Source organism: Lolium rigidum, chromosome 4, assembly GCF_022539505.1.
Source record: "Lolium rigidum isolate FL_2022 chromosome 4, APGP_CSIRO_Lrig_0.1, whole genome shotgun sequence".
Lineage (NCBI taxonomy): Eukaryota > Viridiplantae > Streptophyta > Magnoliopsida > Poales > Poaceae > Lolium > Lolium rigidum.
Window position 1 is genome coordinate 17,927,664 of NC_061511.1, and position 20,055 is coordinate 17,947,718.

At 43.8% G+C, this 20,055-nt stretch overlaps 2 protein-coding genes and 1 non-coding gene across 3 annotated transcripts; 2 read left to right on the forward strand and 1 right to left on the reverse strand.

The window, feature by feature from the left end:
• Positions 1 to 1,577: 1,577 nt before the first annotated feature.
• LOC124648908 (general transcription and DNA repair factor IIH helicase subunit XPD-like) lies at positions 1,578 to 7,326 on the forward strand. Its single transcript, XM_047188590.1, has 11 exons — positions 1,578 to 2,401; positions 2,516 to 2,598; positions 2,683 to 3,086; positions 3,171 to 3,364; positions 3,561 to 3,741; positions 4,368 to 4,492; positions 5,519 to 5,608; positions 5,785 to 5,863; positions 5,978 to 6,054; positions 6,639 to 6,747; positions 7,014 to 7,326. The coding sequence occupies exons 1-11, from the start codon at positions 1,578 to 1,580 to the stop codon at positions 7,122 to 7,124; spliced, it is 2,277 nt and encodes a 758-aa protein (XP_047044546.1). The 3' UTR covers positions 7,125 to 7,326.
• Positions 7,327 to 8,001: 675 nt separating this feature from the next.
• On the forward strand, positions 8,002 to 8,075 carry TRNAN-GUU. Its single transcript has one exon. It is a non-coding gene; the product is annotated as a tRNA-Asn (tRNA).
• Positions 8,076 to 9,700: 1,625 nt separating this feature from the next.
• Positions 9,701 to 10,570, reverse strand: LOC124708770. Its single transcript, XM_047240435.1, has 2 exons — positions 10,384 to 10,570; positions 9,701 to 10,222 (listed from the first exon to the last, which is right to left on the reverse strand). Exons 1-2 carry the CDS (start codon positions 10,432 to 10,434, stop codon positions 9,980 to 9,982), a joined length of 294 nt encoding a protein of 97 aa, XP_047096391.1. The 5' UTR covers positions 10,435 to 10,570; the 3' UTR covers positions 9,701 to 9,979.
• Positions 10,571 to 20,055: the final 9,485 nt, after the last annotated feature.

A 20,055-nucleotide genomic window follows, 5' to 3' on the forward strand; every position in this document is an offset into this window, starting at 1 on the left:
GATAATTGCATTATTAAGCTAAGCGATGAACACATTGCAAGGTAATCTTGTCATCAACACTTGCATGCCATGTTTTGTGTACATTATGTAATCATTTCCATGTTTTTGTGTAGGACCACAAATCTGATGTCAACTACTTGAACACTCCCATTGAATATTATCATGCCATGAACACTATGTTTGGCACAACTACTGCTACGGGTAAGCATGCTAGGTCCGGGAATGATCCCCTCTCCACTGATTTAGATGAGGAGGACAATAGTGAGGTGAATGTTGGCGAGTCATCTAGTTCCAAAGCACCAGCAAAAAGAAGGCCAAGGTAATGCAACTTGAAGATGATGCGCTAGTTACCACTCTCAAAGATGGGTTCAAACTTGTAGCTGAAGCTCTAGTGAAGTCTGGTGGAGATGATGATACTATACCAGATAATCTTTGGGATGTTATCTCCATAGTTCCTGGTTATAGTGAAGGAGAACTTGCTCACTACTATGCTCACCTTGTTGACAATCCCAAAATCGCAAGAGCTTTCTTGTCGCTTAGCCTCTCTAACAAGTTGGTTTGGGTTAGTAGGTATGTGACCAAGAACTTTGGTTAGGTGTGCTTGGCTGGTATGTGAACTTGACATGTACGGAGTGTAATGAACTTCGATTATGTCTGCTTTTGGATGTTTAGTATATGAACTTGACATGTATGGACTGTAATAAACATGGTTGAACTATATCGCTTTTAGATGAACTATGTGGTACTGTTGCTACCTTATGATATTTCGGTTGAAAGTTGTCTTGTTTGTGATCTCGTATCTGTACATGTTTGTTGTTGTATATGGTGAATTGTTTTTGTTAAAAATACAAAGGAAATGCTGTCAAAAAATTGCATGGTACATGGTCAAAAATGAATGGAGCTAAACCTGTACGTTTTGCATCATATTGCATATGGGAGGTATTCTCACCATTCATATGAAAAGGGTGAGCTGAAACAGATGATTCTCATTTGTACTCTCCAACCGAACACAGGAATTAGAATCTACCCATTCCCTATTTTGCACAAACCGAACATATGAATGGAACCAACCCATTCTCAAAAATGGAACCATGACATTCCATCCCTTTTGGTTCTACTACCGAACACACCCTAAGAGATATGTGCATTTCAAGACATGGGTTGATTCCGATCATAAAAACAACTACTCCATTTAGGTCTGCTTACCCCCAAAGATATACTTCCTTATATCCATACTAAATCAGCGACACGGATCGGAGGGAGTAACATCAATACTTTTTTTGTTTGATGGTTTTTATTTTTATTTTTGGAGAATTGGAGGGTTTTAGACCCGTCTCTGTGACAGCCTAACATTTTTTTTAACAGGTGTATAGAGTTTGCCACTGGGATATGGGCCCATGATCAGCCCAGTCCATGCTGGCCCGTGGAGTTTCCCGGCCTACTTAGCTCCAAGCAGCCCTGAGGAATTCCACCGAACACCTCCCGAGCTCACTACTCCCGGCGGAAGCGGCGGCGGCAGCACCGGCACCGGCACCGGCGACTCCCAATCCCTCGCCGGCCCGATCGTTGCCGCCGCGATGCGGTTCGATCTGGATGGCCTGACGGTGCACTTCCCGTACGCGGCGATCTACCCGGAGCAGCACGCGTACATGGGTGAGCTGAAGCGCGCCCTGGACGCGCGCGGCCACGCGCTGCTGGAGATGCCGACGGGCACGGGCAAGACGGCGGCGCTCATCTCCCTCATCACCTCCTACTCCCTCGCCAACCCCTCCCGCCCGCTCCGCCTCCTCTACTGCACCCGCACCGTCCACGAGATGGAGAAGACCCTCTCCGAGCTCCGCCTCCTCTTCTCCCACCTCCCGCCCGCCGCCGCGCGCTCCCTCCTCGCGCTCGGCCTCTCCTCCCGCAAGAACCTCTGCGTCCACCCGCAGGCGTCCGCCTCCGCCGCGCGCGACTCCGTCGACACCGCCTGCCGCCGCCTCACCGCGTCCTGGGTCCGGGAGAAGGCCGCCTCCGACCCGGAGTCCACCCCGCTCTGCGAGTACTTCGAGACATTCGACCGCGCCGCTGCCGCCGGCGACCTCGCCTCCTTCATGCCGCCCGGGGTCTACACCCTCGCCGACCTCCGCTCGCTCGGCCGCGAGCGCCGGATATGCCCCTACTACCTCGCCAGGCAGATGGTCAAGTACGCCAATGTGGTGGTCTACAGCTACCAATACCTGCTCGACCCCAAGGTGGCCAGCATCGTGTCCCGGGAGATGCAGAAGGAGTGCGTGGTCGTCTTCGATGAGGCGCACAACATCGACAACGTCTGCATCGAGGCGCTCAGCGTCAGCATCCGCAAGCAGACGCTCGAAGGGGCCGAGCGAAACCTGCGGCGCATCGATCAAGAGATTGATAGGTACTGAACATCAAAGAAGTGAAAAAGTGGATCTTTTGAGGATTATTGTGTGCTGTTTTCCTTTAAGAATTAAAATCTTCAAACTTCTCACTAACTGCTTTGTTTGGTAGGAAGGTTCAAGGCCACCGATGCCAATAGGCTTCGTGCTGAATACAATCGACTTGTGGATGGATTGGCACAGAGGGGAAATCTGCCAAGTGAGTTTTCTTTCCCTCTGATTGCGTTGTTAATTATGGCCTTAGCTGTACAGCTTATATAAAAATGTGTTTCTTATCATGAAGTATCGGATGCTTGGCTTGCAAATCCATCCTTGCCTGATGACATCCTGAAGGAGGCTGTGCCTGGAAACATCAGGAGGGCTGAGCATTTTCTCGCTGTCTTGCGGAGACTCGTGAGGTTCTTAGATGGCCGCCTGGAAACGGAGAATGTTGAGAATGAGATGCCTGTTTCCTTTGTTGCTTCAATACATTCCCAGGCTGGAATTGACCAGAGAATGCTGAGATTTTGTTATGACCGCTTACAGTCTCTGCTGCTTACCTTGGAGATAACCGATACAGATGAATTCATGCACATTCAGACCATCTGTGACTTCGCCACATTGATCGGAACTTATACACGGGGATTTTCTATAATAATTGAACCCTATGATGATAGAATGCCTAACGTTCGTGATCCTGTGATTCAGGTATCCAGCCAACCCTATAAGATTGTAATGCGATTGATACCAAACTGCATTGTTGATGTGCTAATGAGGTTGTATGTGTTGCAGCTCAGTTGCCATGACGCTTCACTCGCAATACAGCCCGTTTTCGATCGTTTCCAAACTGTTGTCATCACTTCAGGAACTCTCAGCCCAATCGATCTCTACCCTCGTCTTCTAAATTTTAATCCTGTTATAAGCAGGAGCTTCACAATGTCCTTAACAAGGGACTGCATATGCCCCATGGTATTGACACGAGGAAGGTATGATCTGGATCCATTTTATCTTCATATTTCTAATTTGAATATTTGAAACATACATATTAGAAGCTTTTTATCCTAGTAAAAGAACACGAGGCTAGTGCTAAGTTTATGTGGCAGATTTAGTTCTCAAAATTCCTGTTTTACTGGTGCTGTTGTGAATCTTGTTGTATAACTTCAACCATTCCATCATTTTCAGTGATCAGCTACCAGTGAGTACGAAGTTTGACATGCGCAGTGATCCTGGTGTCGTGAGGAATTATGGCCGCCTCTTGCTGGAAATGGCTTCTGCTGTCCCAGATGGCATAGTCTGTTTCTTTGTCAGTTACTCCTATATGGATGGCATTGTCAACAGCTGGAACGACATGGGAATTTTACAGGTTATTTCCTTCAACAGTACATTATATTCTGGTATAAAATTATCTTACCGAATTCTCGCAATAAATCTAGTCATATAACCGTTCGTGAGTCAACCAAATTTCTAAATCAACCGTCTCAATTAGATAACTAGATAGACTAGATCTTCTGGAACACTATCAGTTATAATACTAAGATATTAAAGTAAATAGTGTCTACTGTATACGTCTAATCCTTCTAGTGTCATATTTTCGTAATATGCCATGCAAGGTCCTCCATGCACCTTTATATCGCTAAGCAGTGAATGGTCTGCTGAGCTGGGTTGTCGTTAAAGAGTATCAACTACTTATATAGACACTATCTGTGTTTTTCTGGTCACTAACATATATATGAAGTTGGATAGGTAGTACCCAACTAACCACCAGACAGATAATATGTATCGTTTCAGCAAAGAATTATCAATCACATTAGTCATATATGCAATTTGGTTGTCTGTCTTCTGAACTTCCTCGGTTTCTACGGCATCCATTCCTATGGCATCCATTCCTTCTTCCTCTTGTATGATTCTGTAGTTGCCTCATGTTGTTGTCAGGGTTAGGGTAATGCATTAGTCCCATAAGAATGAACATCTTATGGTGTTATTGTGCAGGACATTATGCAACACAAGTTGGTGTTCATTGAAACACCAGATGTTGTTGAGACAACATTGGCCCTTGATAATTACAGAAAAGCTTGCGATTGTGGAAGAGGTGCAGTCTTCTTCTCAGTTGCCAGGTTTGTTCTCTTAATTGTCTGAGACCGACTTCAAAATACGCTATCAGTATACAGCTGAACAGATTATAGGATTGCTTGAAACTGTTACAGCATATAATCCAGTTTTGACTTCTATCATCGATCAAAGTGATTATCACTAAATTAATGTTGATTTAATGTTATAGTTTGATCAATGGTAGTTTCTCTACCAAGTATATCAAAAAATGCCTAAAGAATTTAGTAGGGATGGTAGCTCACGAAGATGTCAGCTGTAGTTGCCTCATGTTTGTTACCCAGTCAGCTGCCCTCTGCCAGATCCCAGATCAATCAAACTGTCACCATTTATTCAAACACACATCAATGTCTGTGCTCATGTATAAATAGGAGGGACTCTTGCTGGGCTGTAAATTTGCATGTGAAACTGTTTTCGCTGTGGCTCTTTGATTCAAAGGATTTTCATAGGAATTTTCGAGCGTTGGAATCCTTAAGGATTCTTTCCTTTGGCTGTTGCTTGATTTGTAGGATTTATCTCATGGGGACTTTTCCTAGAAATTCCGTTGCACTACATTTCTTGGAAAATTTCCATCTTAGAAAGAATCTTTCGTTTTTTCTGTAGTGCAATTAAACAAATTTTGGTGTAAATCAATCACATAACATTCAAGTCTGCATGCCTTTACAATCCTGTGTTTCATATTCCTGTGTTTTCAGAATCTGTGAATCAAAGAGTCCTTCATTATGAGCTTGCTTTCTTGTGATCAATAGGATATAGTAAGCAATATTCATTTGGCACTATGAGCTACTATATCATGTTACAGATGCTGAAATGTAGTTATTGCAGATTGGCTACTTAAATTTAATACTATATCTCTCCGTTCCATATTAGTTGTCACTGAATTAGTACAACTTTGTACTATATCAGCGGCAACTAATATGGAATGGAGGGAGTACTAAATAATGAGTGGCCGTGAGTACATACTGTGCACATGCATAATAATAATAAATTATCGTAACAATGGTTCACTCTGGCTAACAATATAATATGTTCAGGGGCAAAGTTGCTGAAGGTATTGATTTTGATCGACACTATGGCAGACTTGTGATTATGTTTGGTGTTCCGTTCCAGTACACACTCAGCAAGTAAGGAGCCACTGCACTTGTATACATTTAGATTTAATTTTATGCACCCTCGCCCTTGGCCTATAAGATGGCATTACTTTTGTAGATTTTTTGCCATGAGTAATTCATCATATGTTCTTGCCTGTGATGGCTACTTTCTAATAGTTTTCTTTTATATGTGTCCTATGTCTGGGCAGGATATTGCGTGCTAGGTTGGAGTATCTAAGAGAAACTTTTCAGATACAGGAGGGTGATTTCCTGACATTTGACGCATTGGTACTAACTCTACTTCACTCACAAGGGAGAAGAGCCTACTGATCAATAGATTTTATGTATCCTAAAGATCTCCTAACAATGTTTTCTCACATTCTGAAATTCTGTTAATGTCAGAGGCAAGCTGCTCAATGTGTTGGCCGTGTGATCCGCTCGAAAGCAGATTACGGAATGATGATATTTGCTGACAAACGGTATTTGATACTGCCTTGACATGAAATTAAGAATGTTAGAGCTTTAGAGGATCATCAGGAAATCTGATATATAGTTGGCTGCGATGTGTTGATAACTGTTGCATGCTTTAGAAGGAAACTCAAACCTTGTTCCCTTTAGATTGGCCAAGCAATTTTCGATCTGCATATCGTTGAAATAACAAGTTCAAAGTTTATCACATTTAACATGTGATGCACTGGTGGTCAACTAGCACTAAGTTTACTCTGATTTAATGAAATGCGCTTTGGAGTTATTCATGCTGCATAAAATTAGGCTTTCCAACTAAGAAATGTAGTTTCAGTCTAGTGTAGCGTGGCAAATAGAACTGGTTGTAGGTGCTCTGGGCTTTTTTTTTTGCAGGGAGGTGCTCTGGGCTTGGGTGCACCATATATCAAACATATAATCCTCATGAAACTTAAATAAGTTATGTATATATTCTGGCAACACGCAATAGAAGTTGTTGTGCTTATTTCCTTGCCTTGTTTGTCACCTTTTTTTTTTTGATCTGTTGTTTGTTTGTCACCTTAGTCCTGCTGCTTAGTTTCATGAAATTTGTGACTCACAGATACAGTCGGCATGACAAACGGTCTAAACTGCCGGGGTGGATACTGTCACACCTGCACGATGCGCACCTAAATCTGAGCACTGATATGGCTCTGCATACTGCCCGTGAGGTATGTTCCCATACAGTGTGTTACTCTACTTGCAACTGTTTTGGTACACTGCAATGCGGATTCTTTTAAAAGAGGTAGTGTGGATGAAGCTATACCCTGCCAATGCTTTCCGGCGTGCTTGCGATGCAACTTGACATGAATGTAGCCCTTTGTCAGCATCTATCCATTCCTTTTCTTCAGTGTCGGTGTTTCTATAGAATGTTCTTACTTTTTCCGACATCTGTTTGGTTCTAAAAAACAATAAACTCGCAACTGTTTTGTAACAGTTCCTCCGGAGGATGGCCCAGCCATACGACAAGGCGGGGAGCGGCGGGCAGAAGACCCTCCTGACCGAGGAGGACTTGCAGGACATGGGTCGGGACGCCATGGAGATGTGAGACCGAGAGAGTTCTTTGTGGTCTGTAGACTGTAGTAGTACACATAAAAGCCAGGTTGCTGATGTAGAAATTCTTGTTGCTACTCGTATGATCATAATTTGAATTTGTAGGCTGTGCTTTACAGGAATCTGTTGCCTCGAACGTCAGTTGAGTAGCTGCAACCCTGATTCTATACCATCGGTTCGAAAGAATATTCTGAATACGCATGAAATTTTGCTAGCCAAAATTCGAAAGAACAGCAGTCAGCTCCCTGTCGTTATTGAATCAGATTGTGGTCAACTGGTTGCGGCGGTTTGTGACAGAGCTCAGGATCGGTCCTCATATATCCATATTATTATCTCTGAGATTAAGTTACTACTGTTTTTTGGTAATTGTGAGTGCAAAATTATAAAAGTAGATCGAAAGCAAGTAAGGCTTAGCCACTGTCTTGCCAATTGGGCAGAACAGAGAAGAGAACTATATGCTGGTTAAGCTCAGGACCTGATGTTGTTATGCAGGAACTGTTGTCTGAACCTACTGTAATCCCTGTTACCTAATAAAGATCTGGTTTTACCTGCAAAAAAATTCGAAAGAACAAGGGAGTGCTGAGTGTGGGGTTTAGGTAGTGAAAAATCGAAAGAATGATCAGAAACTTGCGTCACGTTAAAACTCACTCATGACCGGCAGACTGTCGCAAGAAACTCACTCACGGCCATGGACTGCGAAAATCTGCCTTGGTCACAGTGGAACACTGAAACGGAACCTTTATTAGTCGTCACAAAGTTACATCGTCGGTTGGGATTGGGGGCATGCATCCATCCAAACATTTGGAAATGGGAAGACGTGGAGCTTGTCAGCTCTTCATCAATTAGGCCGTTTGACCCATTGAGTCAACACAGCTGGAATAGCTCAGTTGGCTAGAGCGTGTGGCTGTTAACCACAAGGTCGGAGGTTCGAGCCCTCCTTCTAGCGTTTTTTTTCCTATATTATTTCAAACATGTGATGATTTTTTTTTATAATAATAGCTTCATGTATTTTTTTTCTCAATCTGAAATTTCGTTAGCAATAATTGTTTCGCATGTTCTAGCCCATTATTGCTATACAAGTTTTAAGAAAAAAGTATTTCACACTTGTGATTGAAAATTCATAGAATCGCATTATTTATTTTCCTTTTTCTTTCAATCTAATTTCTTTGTAAGCAATAATTGCTCTTCGGCAAAAAAAAAGAGAAAACAATAGCTTGTTTTATAGGCCTAGATGTAGCGTGGAATAGAAAGCCTAAAATGAACCGTACGAGTTAGTGAGGCGCCAGTTGCAAGACCCGTTGCTTCTCGCGACTACCACACACCGCCTCGATGGTCGATCGGGTGCTTAGACACCGACCAGTTACTTCTCGCGGCTGCGACGCACCGCATCCATGTTCGATTGGGTGCTTAATTAGATGCCCTACCACTTCATGTGGATTTCTCCGAGGTCAATGTGCCTCCACCTCGTTTCTTTGTAGTAACGGCGAGTGAGAAATCAGAGGGAAACACCCTAGTAGTTCTCAACTAAACTGTTTACACGGCCAAGAGACCTAGCTAACCGCTGGTGCGTGCGGTGTCATCCTAGCTGATTTGTTGCGAGTGATGCCATTGCTTTTTTTTTTTATCAAGAGCATTGTGCCAATTTGCAGAGTATGACAGTACATCTAATGGCAACAACTTGTTTTACAAATGTTTGGAAAAGGCACTTAATGATGAGAGAAGTCCAATTTACCCCCCTAAACTCGTCTCAAAGTTCAGATTACAACCCTCAACTTTACTTTGGTTCAATCTTCAACCCTGAATTTTATAAACCGTTCGGAATTGGACCTTCTACCCTTTTTTGACATGTATTGAACCGGTTTTTCTCGCCAGTTAGCGGCTTTTCTGCCTATATACTGTGCCAACTCATCAACATACAACATACACGGTACAAGAAAAACCAGCTTAATACAATGCAAGGGGTGATTTTGAGCCGTTTTTAGAATTCAGGGTTGAAAGTTGAACCAAAGTAAAGTTAAGGGTTGTAAGCTGAACTTTGAGACAAGTTTAGGGGGGTAAATTGGACTTCTCTCCTTAATGATCACCGTATTTTTTTTTGTAGCCAAATGGAGTGGCCCGTAGTCCGTACTACAGTTGTTTAAAAGTTGTAGTTCAGACTGAGTTGCTTAGAACAAAACTACTTTTCGAAGCAGAAATTCTTGCTCAGAAACGCCCTTTCCCATTTATAGCTCACACTTTCCACCGTTTTTTTCCCTCGAGGCTAGTGTTTTTCTTTCATATAAACTGTATTGCTATTTTATACTACAAAAGTTGCATTGTGTATTCTTTACAACTGTTGCCTTGTGGTTCATGCTTCACGTTTGGAACTGCCTCATGTAAGAAACTGTCTCGTCTCAAAATGATAAAAGAATAGAAGACGTGGCCAACTTTTAATTAATGTAGCAGATCCATTTCAAATCGATCAATACAAAGTACTAGTGTATGATAAGACAGCCAAATGAATCTACACCTTTTACTCAAAGAGGTGAAGAAAAGTGTAACGGAACCAGGTGCCAAAATAAGAGCACACAATTCATCAAGTCCCAGGCCAAAGCAATAATCCATGATCATTCCAAGTGGATTATATAGCTGACTAGACATTCGAGTAAACCAGAAACGCACAGAATCCTTGCAGATTATTCGGATCAATGCTTGTATATGGTCAAAAAGATCAATAGCGTACAGCCAAGACAATCATGGCTAATAATGATACTTGAATCGGGGAAAATAAATGGGCACGCATTAATTTGGTTCAAGAAAGGAAACTTGGTGCGAAAGAATTCCATTCCTTGAGATCGAAGATGTACTCGTCTACGACTTTGATGGGTCGGTGAAGAAGTTGTTGATGGCGGGCATGATCTCGGAAGACTTGCCGTCGATGAACCTCCTGAAGGGGTGGCGGGAGTAGCGGCGGCCCTCGTCGTGGTTGTCGAGGATCCCGGCCGCCCTGTTCTCCTTGGTGACCCTGACTTCTGGGTTGGTGGTGATGTTGCGCACGAGCTGCATGACGCAGATCCCGACGGCGACGCCGGTGGCGGCGAAGATCGGGTAGGCCTACATACGAACCGAGGGGAGATCGGTGATTAAAAACAACGGAAAGCACATCATATTTTTTCGCATCGATCTCCTGAGTGCTGTATATGTACAAATTAAGGATGACTAGATCTAGGTCGATGAGAAACGATCCGGGAGAGAGAAGCAGGATGTATGGTTACCTCGGGCCGGAGCCACCTTGTCTTCCAGGCGCTGGACGCAGCCGCCGCCATTGCTTGATCGGTGTGTGTGTCTTCCCACACGGCAGGGTCCGGCGATCTGCGATGGGAGAAGTAGCAAAGAACGAAAAGATTGCTTGTTGGGCGAAGCCGGCGGGGTTTTATAGCGAGGAGCTGGGAAGAGGGGGTAGGCGGCGCGTTCTGGTTGACGGTGGGTAGGGTTTGAAAGTGGGGGGAGAGTTTTCTAATCGTGTTCCAAGGCGGAGACGCGCATGTGGTTGGCTCGGCTGGCACGATTCCAGGATGGCGATCCGCTACTTTTCACATGCGGAAGAAAATTCTGATTCTAGACCCAGCACGCCGCCGACGCGAAAAGACAGCTTTGCCGCTTGCCGGTGCGGCTGGCTGGCAAAACAAGACTTGGCGACTTGGCAAAGGGCCAGCTTGGTTCCTTCCTGAATCGTGAGGTCTTCATTGGAGGCACATTGGACGGCCCCTTTTCTTTCTTCCGTTGGGTGGTGACACAAGTGGTGTGAGGTCGACGACCTTTGCCATGCTCACCAAGCTAGCGTTTGTTTTTTAGAAAGTTATATTTTACCTCTAGCCATTTGATGCTGGATGATACAAATTGACTCTTTGGGGGTTGTGAGCAAAACAAAGGCATTATAAATTCAGAACGGCAGACCTTCCAAATCATGAAGGTACGAAGGACAACTATCCAATGCTCTGTTGCTCTTTTTTTTTTAAGAATTTCTCTGCATTCATATCATGGAAAGATACAAAGTTGTTGACCCTTACAAGTACAGAGAAACACAAACACAAAGGACCAAGAACACCTAGAACACCCTAAGACCACCATAACCCATGAAGATCTCCGGAGCCCTGTGTCATCATCCCATAAACTTGAGAGAAGACCCCTGCAGCAGAAAGAACTACAACCAAGCGCAAACAGGTCATCATCTTCGACCACGGTGTAATTTCCACCACGCTGCTTCCTCCTTCCTTGACACCAGCGCCGAGAAGGCATGGACACCAATCCAACACGCCTGCAGCAGCCGTCGCCATCTTTGGCTTTGAGTACCGCGAAAAGTGTCCCTTCCGGAAGGAAGGGAACTCGAGTCAACCGACCAGTCCAGCACCGCGGCCGGGCCATCCGCCCGGGCAAACCAGGAACTCCCTCCAGCATCAGCGCCGAGGAAGAAGAAGAACAGCAGCACTAAATCATATCGACAAGGAAGAAGAAGGGTCTTTCTTCCGACCATCTGGCCGATTTTGGCGTCGCCACGTCGAACCGCCTCCTCCCCTCGCCACCAAGGCCGGCCAGAAGAAGCTGCAAAACGTGACAGCCGCAAGCCACCGGAAGAACACAAACCCTAAAAAGGAAGGCAGTGGCGCCATCTCCTTCCTCTCCCTCGCCACCACGGCCGGCCGAGGAGAAGGCAACAACATCAGCACTCCTCCGACTCCAGAACAGGCTCCGCAAACTCCACGGCAGGGTCGAAATTCGACCGTGCCCGGGGAATCCACCCTTCCCCGATCCGCAGATCTGAGAGGAAACCAAGCCAGCAGCTCGCCGATGCCGCCACAAGTGGCCTTGCCGAGATGGGGATCGAGCTCCAGCATCCTTATTCCGACGCAACGTCGCCTCCACCATCTCGACGCCGTCCCAGAACACCATGCGAAGATTAGGCCGGGCGCTTCCCGGCACAGCAGAGGAAGACCCCCTGCCGCCGCCACGCCACCGGCGGCGGCGGCGGGAGGAGGGATTCGGTGGGGGCTAGGGCTGGGGTCGTGCGGGAGGAGGTTGGGGACGTACTTGCTCTGTTGCTTAGCAAACATGATCAGCTTTCATAAAGAAGAGATCGATCCATGACAATTTCGTTTTTCGTTTTTAAAAGGAGTTATAAAGAAAGCTCATTCTAATAAATCTCCTTTGCACTTCCTCAAACTTGCACTAGTGGAAAACGGGCCTTTTGCACCGGTTGGTAAGGGCTATATGCACCGGATGCCCAACCGGTGCAAACAATCCGGTGCAAAAGGCCCCCCCTCCCTTTTGCACCGGTTCAGTTACGAACCGGTGCTAAAGGGTGGACCACGTGGCGGCTGTCGGGCGCCCGAGCGGGAGGACAAACGCCCCAAAACGCTGCCGCGGTAGAACCCCGCTACCCCCATTTTTTCGAATTATTTTCTACTCCCTCTTTTTTTTTCTTTTTTTTTTCAGAATTTCTAATATTTTAGTTATTTCACAAGTTTAGTCTCTAACTACCCTTATCTCTAGTCCAATTACTTACTCGTGCTTAGACTTCGCGCTCGGTCACCGATCCTCCCACTACTCTAGCACTAGCACGCTTAACTTCCAAGTTCCTTTCCATCCCGTATCCAAGTGCTTCGCGCGCATGTATGTGATAGTAGTATCATATCAATCCTATTAACATATCGGTAGATGTCATATTTCTTTATTGTTCGAATTTCAAATAATTCTTGTAATAAACAAAAGTAATGATATAATAATAATCTAGACTAAATAAATAAACATTAACTTTGTAATTTGTATTATTTTTAATTATTTTTAATTTTTTAAATTTTTTTGCCAAACCTAAAACCTGAAATTTTGAAAAACTTATAATTTTCAGAGTGTAATCTTTATGCAGGATGCAATTATTAATTTTAATTTTGAAAAATAAAAAAAATATATAATCCTAAATTTTTAGAAAAAACTAAAATCTTCCTGCTTTCATATTTTCATTTGGAATTTTGAGAATCTAAAAATTGGCTAACCAGGTAAACCTCGGTGAATTCGGATGTAACTTTTTCCCACGATGATTTTGATATATTATACATTTTTTTCGACGTTGTATGCAAAAGTTAATGCGGTTTTACCATTCTTCAAACTTTTTTTGAAAAAAAAATTGAAATTCAAATTTGTTAATTTTCCCTAATAGTAGGTTGTGTAACATACAAGAATCTCAAAAGATTTTATTTTTTGAATTTTCTATCATTTTATTTTCTATTTTACAGTGCTAAAAAAGGCGATCCACAGGGGGGGGGGGAGGTGCGTGGGGAGCAGAAAAACCTTTTGCACCGGTTCGTGTTACGAACCGGTGCTAAAGGTCCCACACGAACCGGTGCTAATGCCCCCTGGACGTCCAGACCGCACGAACCGGTGCTAATGACCCCTTTAGCACCGGTTCGTGCCAAATCCGGTGCAAAAACTCTTTCGAGGATAGGATAAAAGCCCTTGTTTCTACTAGTGTTGATTTTGCTAAGCCTTTTTATTCTATTCACTGGGAGTGTCTGATGGAAGCCCTTCGTGCCTTCGGTTTTGGAGAAAAGACGGAGAAATATCATCCTCCTTATGTTGTCTTCTGCCACTTTTCGCATCCTTCTCAATGGTGGTCCACGCCAGCCTTTCTCTCATAGCCGAGCCCTCCGACAAGGAGGTCCCCAGGCACCCATGCTCTTCATCCTTGCCCTTGAACCCCTGCATAGAATCCTTATGTGTGCCACTGCCAATGGTCTTCTGTCCGCCATCTCATGGCGTGCGGAAAGAATGCGAGTGAGTTTCTATGCTGATGATGCAGCTTTGTTTCTGAACCCTATGAAGAGTGAAGTGTCAAATGTTTTTGAGCTGCTGGAATTTTTCGACAAAACTTCTGGACCGTGGATCAACCTCAATAAATGTACAACTTACCCAATAAGACAGCTTCCTTGATCTGAGGCTAAGAGCATCTCCAGCCGCGTCCTTCAATGCTTCGCGTCGGACATTTTTTCGTTTCCAGCCGCGCGCCCAAAGCCTCTTTTCGTCTAGCGCGACCCAATACGGTGTCCAGCGCTTCGAGCCCGCCCCGGGTTCACAGGGGACGCTTCAGGCACGTCGGACACATCGAGAAACGAGGCGGGGAGTGGCGGGCCTGACGCGTCATTGGTACATTCAAGTTTAACTTAACCATCGCCTACATCGCGATGGAAGTTATTGGCGCGCAGCGACGGTGCAGTTTCCGCAGAGACGCAGCGATGCGTCTCGTCGCGCTTAGCTCACCGTGCCAGCGTTAATGAGTGCCACAGCTCCCCTCCCTCCGGCATATAAAAAGAGGCGCTCGTGCATTGTCCCTCACGCACAAACCCTAGCGCCTCTATTCTCAATCCTAGCCGCCACCATCTCAAGAGTCGAGAGCCTTTCCATGGCTGGTAGAGGCAGAGGCCGGGGCCGAGGTCGCGACCGTGGCCGTGCTGGAGCAACAAGGGCTGCACGGGCGTCGTCGCCTGTGACATCGTCGTCTTCCGAGGAGGAGTGAGAGTTCGAGTTCATCGTCGTCCTCAATGCCGACCCGCTCGGCATCCAGAGGCTGCCGAACAACTTCGCCGACTTCGTCGCCGACAACGAGCCGGCCGCGTTGCAGCTGCGGGAGGCTGGTTGCGGCTTCTGCCGGTGGCCGGTGGACGTGCTTTTCGACGGGCGCGGCAAAATGTACATCCACACCGGCTGGAGAAGTTCACGTGTTTCCACGACCTCCAAGTCGGCTGCATGCTCACATTCTCGTACCAAGGCGACGAGGGGATGAGCATGAAGGTGTTCGACGACACGTCCTGCCGCCGGCACTACCATGGCGACGACGAAGAGGAGGACAATTGAACACGCCGAGTGTTCTTTCTTTGCAGTGAAAATGGTCACGGAGGTTTCTGCAAAGGACAATAGGGCTATCATTACCAGCTGGATTTTCCAGTTTGGGTGACTAAGAGAGTGTTTTTTCTTGGCAGCAAACATACGAAATCTGCGAGGCTAACTATAGTTAGGTTTCCTCATTTTACAATGTTTTAACTATGTATTAGTTTGTGGAAAACTATGTTCCCAATTATGTATTAGTTTGTGTAATGTTCCTCCGCTTTATTGAAATGAAAATGCAAAGAAAAAATATTTAATGTAAAAACAAGTTCGACGGCGCCGTTTGGGGGACGCGGCCGGGGAGCGACGTCCCCCAACGCGACACGGAGAAAACATGTCACCCAAACACTCGATCTGGTGCTGTCTAGGGGACGTTTTGTGGGACGCGACTGAAGATGCTCTGAAGACCGGTAATGCTACGTGTACGGACGTTTTCCTATAATAAACGCTTACGGTTACGGACTCAGGTTGTACACAGTGGGTAGGGATGTCGTTTCCGATATTTAAGCAAGAAGCCCAGACAGAACCAATCAGTTCTCTCCATGCCATAGATAATTCCGTAGCTAGGGAGCCCGTAAGTCTAGGATTTCCGTCTGAACGCTATCTAACCCGTAAGTTCATTGTGTAAGGCACCATACGGTTGGACATTAAAGCCTACGTCGACATTTACACATTTACGTACGATCCAAGCGGGGCCTAAGGAGTAATAGGCAGCAAATCATATGACTTTGTCAGAACCTTATCAGAACTCTTCAGTGTATAACTTAAAACCTGTATATAACACGAGTTTTACAGGACAAGTGCAATGAACACTCATTTTCGGAGTTGTAGTAGAAGCATTGATATCTCGTCCTTGTAAGAGAACTTAACCGCAACCGCCGTTAGGCCATATATATATGTGAAGAACAAGTCGGAAAATTCCGGTCAGTAATTGAAATGTGAGTGCTCGAGACTATCATGCCGGCCCCCAATGAGTATACCGCAAAAAACCAAGGACGCGTCCTCCAATGTTATCGAGCGTGCGTAGGCATGAGAGGAATCAGCAACGACCGGAAGGTTACATGTGAGTTGCGCGTAGACATGACACTAGCATGCATTGCCAGACTCATCAATCCGACTTCTAAGAGCACTCAAATGAGCAGATCGTACGTGATCAGTTACCCGTAGGTAGGAGCGGATCTGGAAGGGCTCCTTTGATTTAAAGGATAGGAAAAGCATAGGAATAGGAAAGGTATAGGATTGGAATGGCATGGCTACTTCAGTCCTATAGGAAGATGAAGTTTGTTTGATTGTAGCAAAGGAATTTTTTCATGAGGTATGAGCTAATGTTTTTTTCCTATAGGAATTACACTACAAGATTCCTATGGGAATTTTTCCTATAGGATATGTTCCTATGAATCAAACAACATGTATAGGAAATTTTCCCATAGGAACCAAATCCTACACAATTCCTATGCAAATCATTTGAATCAAAGGAGCCCTAAAGAGGCAGGTTGCCGCACGGCTTAAGTGGAACCGGTCGAGGACCGATGTTCTGGGTGAGCTATTGTCTCTTACGAGGAGGATAAGTGGTTTGGCAAAACCATACTCGGTCAGTAATATTTAGCTTTGTACAATGTTGGGTGAGACAAGTGTAAAATATTCGCTAAGGTGCTGAAAACTTTTCCACTAAATGTGTCATTCAGACGAACTCTCGTTGGCCCTAGACAAGCATCATGGAAGGGTCTGAATTTGGTCCATTTGACACAGAGACCCGATGAATTTCGTTAAAATCTTACTGAGAATAGCATATTCTCGGTGGCTTCTATCTATAATGCTTTAATCCAACCTGATGTTCATGTTGATAATAAAAAAATTAATGTGTTTGCATGGTATCTTCGTCGAGAGGTAATTCTTAGCGAAGATAACCTTGCAAAACTTAATTGCCAGGGAAGTAAAATGTGTGTCTTTTGTCATCATATCATGAGACTATCCAACATTTATTCTTGCTATGCAAATTTGCCAGATCTATATTAGTCAGCTATGTAGATAGGTCTACCTTATACCCATCACGTAGTGTTGCGAATATATTTGGCAACTGACTTAATTGTGCGGATCCTAGGTTTAAACTACTTACTCGGGTGGGAGCGATTGTCATTATTTGGTTGCTCTGGCTATGTAGAAATCACAAGGTTTTAGCAACAAAAAAGCTTTCCTTATGTAGGTTATCTACCCCGCAAAACTATGCTCCGTTTATGGCCACCTTTGCCACGTGTCTACACGATTGAAGGATACGATGAGGAATATTTTTCTTAACATGAAATGCAGCGTGAGCTGCGGACTGGCTCACCTTCGCCTTAGACCTTTTTTTCAGCTTTTTCATTTGTATAATCGTCAAGAACTTCAGTTTTTCTTATATCTGTAATTTATGCATTGGAACGGTTGTGTGCATCTTATTTGCGTAGAGACTGGGCGTATTATTTAAACTTCTTTAGTAATAAAGCGTTCATTATTTAAAAAGCTAGGTTATGTTGTCTCATTTAAATGTTGATGGATTAAGTTTGAGTGATACTGACGGCTTCATTACTCCATATTGTCCATGGCAGGCTCTAGCTGATATTGGCTCTTTGTTACCATAAGGAGGAAAGCATGAAGAAACCGATCTAGCATTGGCTTAGGTCCATGAGCCACTTTCTCAGACATATATGGTGTATGGTTGATAAGACATGAGAGCTAGTAATTCAGTGCTGAGTTTATGTGAAATTTATACAAGAAACAAAACTTCAGTGGGAGTGGTGTTTCGGAACATGGGAGCATATGTTCCCTCTATTTTAAAATTCATCTTACATATATTTTGAATTTCAAAAAAATTGAAACAAAAAATTGGCACGTGCATCTTTACGTGCTACACGCTCACAAAGTTGTTTCATAAAAAATGGACTTACCATGTGACGTGTGTAAAAAAGACAAAACTCAGTTCTAAAAATAATGTTTTTTACAAGATAAATTTTCTCTTTTTTACATAGACTACAAAAAAATATTGATTTTTCGTGAAACTTGACGAATGCACATATATTATGGAGATGTACAAGTAGAATTTTTTGTCAATTTTTTTTGACAACTCGAAATATAATTTTTTGGTATAGAGAGCATACGCATCCGGGAGCCGAATTGAATTTCCGAACTTCAGTAGAATACTCAGGTTAGAATGAAATAGCAGGTATTGCAGCAGATAGTTTTCATTATTGGAAGCATCAAATGGCTAGAGGGTTACTGCAATTATATCTTTACAACCATCCAGAAAAGGACCAAAACGTAGAAAGAGTAGTCGATGTCCATCGAAACGATAAAGATACATGATGAAAAACAAAAGAAATATTCCATGAGGTGGAACATAAAGATTTTCTACGGAATTACATGCAAAGTAAACCAAAAGAAACTTTTCATGGTTTGAAATCGTATAAACCAAACAAGCAATGTAGGAAATATTCTTTGGAATGGAATCCTTCAGTTATTATTGAATTCCTTTGACCCAAACAAGCCCTAAATGGGGGTGTATCATCACCAACTGGAAGTTTCCAATCAAGGACCCCAACAATATACCATTTTCATAGATAATAAGGAAGGAAGAAATAAGAAAAGGACTAATTTTTAGAATATCCCACTTTTGTTGTGCCTAGGCTAAAATGCCCATTAGTTCACTTTACTTGATGAAACGTCACACGCTTTGCTAACTGATGAATCATGAAAAATGGGACATTCATCCTCAAGAAAACTCTTTTTGCGGCCTATCTGTAAGTTTTCAGTCTATGCGAATTTCATTTCATACAGCTCGTTCAATTTGTTGGATCAGCATATCTTCTACAATATTCTATTCTAAAAAAATACTACATGGAGTAAAACTTATCTACTTTTCATGGGTTTCTTGATATTTACTCTTGATACTAACAAGAGTTGTGGTTTTCTGAAACCTATATATGTCCCAATTATCGTAGTTTCCTAATATTTGGATATGTGTTGATAGTGACTTGTATCTGTGATGTTGCTGTTTCATGTTGATACAAAAATAGAATAACATGATAAAACGTATTTAAAGATAGTTGCATCATGAGAACTCGCCCAATAATTATTGGCTGGGTATAGAAGCAATCAGTACATATTGATATCCTGATATCATCACGGATCAGAGGTGGTTTATTCCGCTGAAACCGAGCAGGAACAACGACAAACGTGGTTGGTTCAGAAATGGTAACGTAAACGTAAGTGTAATCAAATTACAATGGTACTGTTAATGGAATTGGTAAAAACAGAAACCTGTTTGGTTCAACAAATGTATCGGTATCGAAAGCAAGACATCCAATTGAAAATCTAGAGGAGGCAGACGAGGACATGTGCATGAAGCTTCTGATAGAGCGCCGTACAAGCTCGTCACGTGGTCCTGTGGAGGGGACAGGCAGCCGCCGGAAGATCTTCGTTTGGCTGGGTGCTCGCAAGTCGCAAGTCGCAACGTGGATTGGAGAGAAAAAAAATCTTGCACTGGTGTTGCTCCTCGCAACGTGGATTTAGCTGGGGTACGAGCAGAATCGGCCGTGAATAGGGATGTGATCTGTTTGGGGTATTTGTTTGCTGATCATTGCTATCATACATGATTAAGGTCATGTTTGTTTTGAGTGTAAACTTTGTCTGCTCCCATGCGTTTAATTAAATACCGGTGGACATACAAACATTACATCCATTCCAAACACGGCCTAACGGTTTATGATGCCGCTCGACAGGTGGAAAGACACATACCAACCAAACACGTTCTGCATTTTTAAATCAGTATGATGTTAGGCGGAAATGGACGTCGGCGGATGTACGAGTGCTACATGGATAAATCGGCTTATGCTGTCCGATTTGTAGTGATCTATTTATTCACAGAACACTGCCCGGAAAACTAATAAGGAAAAAAGTTCTTCTTAAAACTGTTATGCCAATAAGTTATCAGATTCAGATTTGCAGAACAGCACATGCATTCTCGTACAACAATACAT

What these genes read in the sequence shown, in the direction of transcription:
- LOC124648908 (XM_047188590.1), top strand. Translation starts at nt 1,578, where the DNA reads ATGCGGTTCGATCTGGATGGCCTGACGGTGCACTTCCCGTACGCGGCG. An exon ending in ATCGATCAAGAGATTGATAG is followed by an intron (nt 2,402 to 2,515) that starts GTACTGAACATC and finishes TTTGGTAGGAAG; the next exon opens with GTTCAAGGCCACCGATGCCA. An exon ending in TCCTGACATTTGACGCATTG is followed by an intron (nt 5,864 to 5,977) that starts GTACTAACTCTA and finishes TGTTAATGTCAG; the next exon opens with AGGCAAGCTGCTCAATGTGT.
- LOC124708770 (XM_047240435.1), bottom strand. Translation starts at nt 10,434, where the DNA reads ATGGCGGCGGCTGCGTCCAGCGCCTGGAAGACAAGGTGGCTCCGGCCC. An exon ending in CAAGGTGGCTCCGGCCCGAG is followed by an intron (nt 10,223 to 10,383) that starts GTAACCATACAT and finishes GTTCGTATGTAG; the next exon opens with GCCTACCCGATCTTCGCCGC.